At 33.7% G+C, this 8264-nt stretch overlaps 1 protein-coding gene across 1 annotated transcript; it reads right to left on the bottom strand.

The window, feature by feature from the left end:
* Positions 1-5029: 5029 nt before the first annotated feature.
* On the bottom strand, positions 5030-5962 carry LOC106143717 (olfactory receptor 5B3-like). Its single transcript, XM_013348028.1, has one exon. It carries the CDS (start codon positions 5960-5962, stop codon positions 5030-5032), a length of 933 nt encoding a protein of 310 aa, XP_013203482.1.
* Between the last annotated feature and the right edge of the window lie 2302 nt (positions 5963-8264).

The raw sequence follows: 8264 nt of genomic DNA, 5'->3' as shown, positions 1-8264 counted from the left end.
GAAAATATTATTTCTTACTTTATTAGTAGGACAACTTAATATCTAATTATTTACATAGGAATCTCAATTTTTGATGCAATATAAAAAACACTCAAGGTTACATCCAACAGTGAGCCTGATCTCATGGCATAAGTGTTGAAATGTGGTTGAGAGAATATTCATTTATTTTTAAGGATTTATCAGTGTAAAGAAAGATTATTTTGTCTTTTAGGTATGTTTGGGTCTTTTGTGATGTTTTTATCTCCAAGTAAATCAAACATTCAGTGAACAAAATAAAATTACAACAGCAAAATTACATTTCATATTCTTTCTAAGAAGAAAAACTTATTATATGAATAATTAAATCTCTAGTAGTATTTTGACATCTTTGTCTAGACTCTACATTTCCAAATTTGTTTTATAAGAGTAACCTTTAGCCTCTGAACTGTATTATCCCTCAAAACTTTTTTTAAACAACTGTTGTCAAGAAACTCAGAGTAACTATACATGGACCACTGCTTTTCTGGGAATTTTACTTCTCACTATTATGGTTATGCAATGTAGGTGACCAGTTTCTAGTAGGGATGTATTTTATATGGTATGGTCACTCTAAAACATTAAAAATCCACTATGCAATATTTCACAAACCCTCTTACAGGAGCATGCTAGAGAGTGATCAGTATTTCAATCTTATCTATAGAAAGAGGAGAGGACAGAACTTCTGCACAGAGCAAGTTCTGAATTCACCATGCATCTCTCCCATTCCCTTGGAAGAGTCACTTACCTCCTTATTAGGAACACATACCACAAGAAACAAGACAAGATTGTTTCTCTCCCAGAGTTCACAGGTTGTATCTGTATATAAAAAACAGAAGACTGTAAGGAAACCCATGAAAATTTTGCCAGATAATAGTTAATCAATCGGATGCTTATCTTTGAATTTTTCCTCCCCTTACTTAAAGGCCCATAGCTGATTTTCAGGTTAGTTAAAAGGGCTGCATGTGTAGAAAATAAATAGCTTCTAATGGATAAAACTATGCAATATGTCCCTTGGTGTGCCACATTGGGATTTCAGAGGCCAGTGCATAGAGATGTAGAAAGAATAATAGACACACATAGACCTCTAGAGAGGTCCCCCAGAGTGAATCTGAAGATCCTCATCCTGTCGTTTTAGGGAAGCATAATTAACAGGCCTAGGAGACCAAACTGGTTTTTGTTTCTTAAAAGGTATTTTTTTAAAAAAAAAATGGATAAATAAAAACACAAAATCTGTACATATTAATTAGATACCATGCAATGTCTCTATACATGATGTATATTATAAAAGTTAAGAATATCATTTCTTCACAATAAAAACTTTCAAAATTACCCTTCTAGCATTTTTTTTTTACTTTTCTTCTGGTCTTTCCAAAAATATAATACATTATTGTTATCTATAATAAACCTTGTGCCCAATAGTACTTTGTCTGAATTTCTTTTGTGTCTGTGGTTATGTCTCCCCTTTCATTTCTGATCTTGTTAATTTGTGTGTTCTCTCTCTGCCATTTGATTAGTTTGGATAGGGGTTTGTCAATCTTGTTGATTTTCTCCAAGAACCAGCTTCTTGTTTCATTGTTTCTTTGGATTGTTTTTCTGTGTTTCTATTTTGTTGATTTCAGCCCTCAGTTTGATTATTTCCAGTCTTCTACTCCTCCTGGGTGAATCTGCTTCTTTTTTTCTAGAGCTTTCAGGTGTGCTGTTAAGTCTCTAATGTGTGCTTTCTCTGTTTTCTTTATGTGGGCACTTAGTGCTATGAACTTTTCTCTTAGCACTGCTTTTATAGTGTCCCATAGGTTTGAGTATGTTGTGTTTTTATTTTCATTTAATTCAAGGAAGACTTTAATTTCTTTCTATTTATTCCTTGACCCAGGAGTGGTTCAGTAGTTGACTGTTAAGTTTCCATGAGATTGTGGGCTTTGTGGGCTTAAATTGTTGTTGAATTCTAACTTTATTCCATGGTGATCCAATAGTACACAGGTGGTTACTACAATTTCTTTGTATCTATGTATGTTTGCTTTGTTACCAATTATGTGATCAATTTTTGAGAAGGTTCCATGAGATTCTGAGAAGGTATATTATTTTCTGTTTGAGTGGAATGTTCTATAGATGTCTATTAAGTCCATTTGGTTCATTACATCTGTTAGTTCTCTTATTTCTCTGTTAAGTTTCTGTCTGGTTGACCTGTCCATTGGTGAGAGAGGAGTGTTGAAATCTCCCACTATTAGAATGTGGGGTTTTATGGGTGCTTTGAGTTCTTGTAATGTTTACTTTACATATGTGGGTGCTTTTATATTAGGGGCGTAGATATTCAGGATTGTGACTTCCTTCTGATAAATTGTTCCTGTTTTGAGAAAGTGTCTTTGTCTGTCTCTTCTGATTGAGTTTAGTTCGAAATCAATTTTGTTAGATATTAGTATAGCCACACCCACTTGTTTCTTTGGTCCAATTGATTGGAAAACCTTTTTCCAACCCTTTACTCTGAGGTAGTATCTGTCTTTGAGTTTGAGGTGTGTTTCTTGTAAACAGAAGAATGTTGGATCCTGTTTTCGTATCCATTCTCTTAACCTGTGCCTTTTTATAGGTGAATTGAGTCCATTGATATTAAGTGATATTAATGACCAGTGGTTGTTAACTCCGGTTATTTTTTTCTGTTGGTAGTGTTTGTGTGTTTCCTTTCTTCTAGTTGTGCTGGTGGAGGGTTGTCAGATGCTTGCGTTATTATCTTTGCTACATATGGCTTAGATTTCCCTACCTATCCTTATGATTTGAACGCCCCTTTAATTTGCTTTACCTGAGATAAGGTTTCATTCACTACAAGTTGAATATTTATTTCCTGAAGAAGGCCAACCTAAATGCAAAAAAAGTTGATATAGTTATTGTTTCATTTATGCCTGTATACAGTAAAACTTTAATTACATTGCCATTTATTCAAATTTTTAGCTTTGGTTCTTGATCATTTATCAAAGTTTGCCAAAATACTTGTTCTATGTGTCTCTCCTAAGACTTTTCCTAATAGCAAAGGGTTACATTGTCTGTCTCTTGTCAATCAGAATTCATTAGTTCAGTGCTGGTTTTTGACATCCTTTATGTATATTCCAGAAGGATGGGACATTTTGTTTAAATTACCACCAGAGAAAACATTGTTTCTAGGAATGCCTTGCCTCCAATCCTTTTTCTGATGCCCTGGTTTACCACAATTAATTTTGATCACTGTATAATTTTGGCAAACATCTCTGACCTCTCTCTTGATTTTTTAGCCCTGTTCCAAAGCTGTCATACAGCATACACCCAAGATATGATCATCAAATATAATCTGTCTTTTCAAAGCAGCAAACTGGGCTTCACCAGGAGTTGTTCTTGAGAAAATTTCTTACCCCTAGCCCTACTTCATTGTTTTATGACTGCAATTTCCTCTCATCATGTTTTCCACTGTATCTGAAGACTACAACTTACCTTATGATTATTTCCTAAGTCTCAGAACACATAATTGAAAGAGTTACACTAGGTAAAGGTAATAATTACCTTGTTCACATAACTTTTCTGGAAGTTGCTAGAACTGCATCTATTTAGCAAGTGTTGATGCATAAGCAATATAATATCCCTAGAAGATTACAGAAGTTGGTGACACAATTAAGGTCTTAAAAGATGGATAGGTATGTAACACCTCCCACGTATTATTGAACTCATCCTATTAGCCTCTACAGAAAGACAATGGCCCTTGGAATTTAATAAAGAATTGTTAGGCATGTTTACTCAGCGGTTGACTCAAATTACACCTATTATGTGAGCTATAACTTCATTTTTCTAGCAATTACCACTGATTCTTGTACTTGCTTCACAGATATATTGATAACAAATTATTTGTTTCATTCTTGTCAAGGAATACTAGGAAAAGTTATTTTGATTTCTCCACTAAACATTTACACTTGGGCGATTATGTTTCAGGAAACTTCATCATTTTCCCAATGCAAAAAAATTTGCACAGTTCTATTGCCTTATGAAAGTTTGATAATTTAACTTAGTGATAAATATGAAAAAAATTCAGTAGACGTATAAGTAAGACACACATAATGCAATGTACAAATGTATAAATAATTTAGAAAGTCAATTCTAGAAATTTTAAAAGGTCTTCAATCTCAATGCATTTTCTAGAAATACAATAGTATGGAGCATATTGACATAGTTCTTCCATTGTCAAGAATAAATTGTTGCATCTGTCCTTTCATTCAAAACAAAAGGTTCATAACACCTGTGTGTTCTTCAGATTGTGTGGGACAATATATTCTTCATTTAAGTTTTTTTCATTGAGATCATTTATCTAATGATCTGAACTTTTAAATTCTGAGTTAGAAGCAATAACAGCAAATCACTCTATAGCAGAATATTCCAAATAACCTACAAAGCATCTTGTTGTATAACAGAAAAGAATATAAATTCGTGAATGTATGCACATTAAATTAACAAAATTAACTTCAGAAAAGATAAAAATACAGAAATCAAGTTAGTAATGAAAAACATTCAAATAAAAACAATTCCAGAGAGAGGAAATATTAGTGCTAAATCCTCCCAATACATAGCTCATAGTAATATCTGAAGTGAAAGGAAAAGATAAGCTAATGATTTGCATTAGATTCTTAGGGCTGCTGCAACAAAACACAGGAAACATGGAAACATTTTAGCTCACATCCTGAAAGGTATATTTTAATGGACATAACAAACACAGTCAATTTGACAGTAAAGATTAACTATCACACTCTACCAGAAAGAGAAATAATTGAGTATATCAATAATGGTAAAAAAATGTTTGACAAATCACCTTAAAAAATTAAAAATTATGCTTTTAAATATAATATTCCTTGATTCCCAGGACAAAATAATATCCAGATACATGAATAAGAACTCAGATCTTGAACTAGTATGCTTAAAATACAACACAGTACATCAGAAGATCTGACAAGAATAAATTTTAATATTGTATATCACAAAAAATGTAATGTTGTAACCATAATGATTATTTTTCCTTTAGAAACATTTTTATGAATGCACTCTTGACCTCTTTGTTTCTCAGGCTGTAAACTAGAGGATTCAGCATAGGGATGATCATGGTGTAGAACACAGATACAATTTTGTCAGTGTCCATTGCATGCTTAGAGCTGGGCTGCAAATACATGAAGATGATAGTTCCATAGAAAATAGAAACTGCAGTGAAGTGGGAGGCACAGGTGGAAAGAGCCTTCTGATACCCTGCTCCTGAATGCATCTTTAATATCGTTATAATAATTATAGTGTAGGATACTAATATTATTATGAGAGCAAAAAAGATAGTGAAGCTGGCTAGACAAATAAGAACCAACTCATTAACATGTCTATCAGAGCAAGAGAGAGCCATGACTGCAGGCATATCGCAGAAAAAATGATGAACCAACCGGGATCCACAGAAGGAGAGACTGAGTGTGTTTCCAGTATAGATACAGGCACTCAAAAAGCCGCAGGCATAGCACCCTGCAATCAGCCTTATACAAAAACCTGTAGTCATGTTACTGGCATAGTGTAGGGGCTTGCACACTGCTGCATAGCGATCATAGGCCATTGAGGCCAACAGATAATTTTCCACAGTAGCAAAAGCTGCAAAAGAAAACATCTGAGCAGCACAGTTGTTGTAAGACATAATCTTGTCTCCTACTAGGAGACCAGCCATGACTTTGGGAGTGATAGCTGAAGAGTAACCAAGATCAACAAGAGAAAGATTACCCAGGAAAAAATACATGGGAGTGTGAAGCCGAGAGTCCAAGAGAATCAACAGGAACATTCCCAAGTTTCCCACCAAGGTGAACGTGTAGATGATGAGGAAGGTGACAAAGAGGGGAAGCTGAAGGCCTTGGGCATCGGTGAGTCCTGTGAGGAAGAACTGTGTTTCTTCTGTCACGTTCTTCATCATTATCATCTGACTGCTTATGAATGCTCTCTGAAAATTAGAAAAAAAAATAATACAATAATAATAAACATGAAATTGATAAGTATAAACATAATATATAGACATGCATTGTGCTAACAATTTCTCTGGAAAGATTTTTTTTTTTACAAAAGTCTGGACTTTAACTGCCTATTTAATGTGTTACCTACAAATTTAACCTCATGCTATTAAATATCAAGAGATCTGATGAAGAACACATTCAATATAAAAGTGGTCTCCATCAGTGGGCAAAGAGTGAAAGACCTTGGAGCACCTTATCCTAAATGGGATGTCCCAAGCAAAACTCCTCCTTACAGTGCTCAAAGGATTATGTAGAAGAGGGTGTGGAAAGACTGGAAGAGTTAGAGAGAATGTATGACTCCAAAGAAACAGCGTCCTCCAGCTTCAGCGAGACTGATATACATGTCAACTCACAGAGGCTAAATCAGCATGCATAAATTCAAGTCAGACGGGCCTCAATATGGAGAGGGGGAAATAGACACATGCTACAACTTGTAACCAAGTAGCTATCTGTAAGTGATGTACACTGGCAAAGATAAAATCATATTTTTCAATACAGTCTTATTGAGTATTTCAACCACACTCCAGAACAGTTACCATAAATAGGAGTAGTTGACCTTTACAAAAGGAACTCCAAGGGTTTCTATAATTTTTGTTAACTAGGGGATAAATTGAGCATTTTTGTCCTTTTGGTTTTTTGTTTAATTGTTTTGGTTTACCCTTTGTATGTTTTTTTAGAGGAAGATAGAAATAGAGAAAACATAAAATTGGGGGGGGGGTAATGATGGGTCCAGAAAGAGCTAAGGGGAGAGAAAAAGATGATCACACTATATTGCATGAAAAATTTAAATTAGAGAGAAAAATGTTTTGTCCGTATGCAAACTAGTTTTTAAACAATTTAATAAATAGACAACAAATAAATATATCTTTCAATTCACTTCTAAACTCAATAAAGCTTGACAATTCCACATTTGCCCCTGCCAAGAACTGATTTCAACAGTTAGAGTGTATTCACTGTCTCCTCTCAATGATAGGAATTTAAAGAAAATGATAAAACAAAGGATCTCTCTGGTGATTTATTCAGGGTCATTTTAACATTTAAACAAGAATCGTAACTTTTTCTTCATTACATATATGTATTATGCTGTCTGTTTATTTTACATCCTTCTATGATAGACAAACATATTTTAAATATACATCATCAACTTATTTGTCAGTATTATTCCTCTCAGTTTTAACATTAGCTTTGCACAGTATATGAGGACATTAAGTAAATTACTCATGGTGAAAATTTCTGTAGGTATATCTCAGTTAGGACTTGTTTGTGGAAACAATGGAAAATAATATTTTCATGTTTCAATAAGTCACAGTTAGTACATTTGTTCCTGAATGACAGAATTAAACTTCTTACTGTATACTCATCATTAACAGGTATCTTGAAAATGAAAATTTGTTTACACAGCTCACTCAATCTGACATTAAATCACCAAAGGAATGTAGCCTAAATGTGATTACAGACACATGCTCTCTTAGGTGCATTCAACAGATTCTCAGTCCTCTGCAGAAAAAAAAGAATTAGATTTAACATGTATCAATGTCCTCGTTGACCATAATTTCTCTCTTCTTCATCAGTAACATCACATTTGCCACATGTTTTACAGATTCTAGCTGTCAGGCTAATTAAGAGACATCAGTGAAGATCTCAAGACAAAGTTAACAATCTAAAAGTATATCAACCTAAAGCTTATCTTTGAATTTAAAAGTATAAGAGTGTAATATTTATCTTTGTGTATTTTATCTCACCATGGTTGAGGGTCCTAGTTAATCCTCTGGTTCGAAGGCTTCGTGGTTAATTATTACCACTGAAATAAAAACATTGAACAACTAAGTAAAATGTGAACTTCTTTCCTTCAAAACCATAGCATAAAATTGTATTTGTGATTCAGAAACTCCTGTATGCAGATCTGGAGCAAATTATATAGACCTAGCAAGCACTGGAGACTTCCCTCAGGAGTGTACCTTCAGTTTCTGCCCCGACATTGTGGAGAAAAAGAATTAAATGACCCATGAGAATCACATTGGTAACTTTAATGTAAACACATTTTTTGCATTAATATTATTAATTGATTTTGAAATTGAAGATTTATAATGGCTCTTTATGCTCATTTGCAGACATTCTATAACATTTTTCAAGAAATAGCATTCTATTCTTAATGATATTTTATTTTGTTTTTAGAGAAAATAAATTCTTCTCTCATACAATACATCCTGA

Source organism: Microtus ochrogaster, chromosome 8, assembly GCF_000317375.1.
Source record: "Microtus ochrogaster isolate Prairie Vole_2 chromosome 8, MicOch1.0, whole genome shotgun sequence".
NCBI classification, from domain to species: Eukaryota; Metazoa; Chordata; class Mammalia; order Rodentia; family Cricetidae; genus Microtus; species Microtus ochrogaster.
This window is presented reverse-complemented; position numbering and strand designations above follow the sequence as displayed.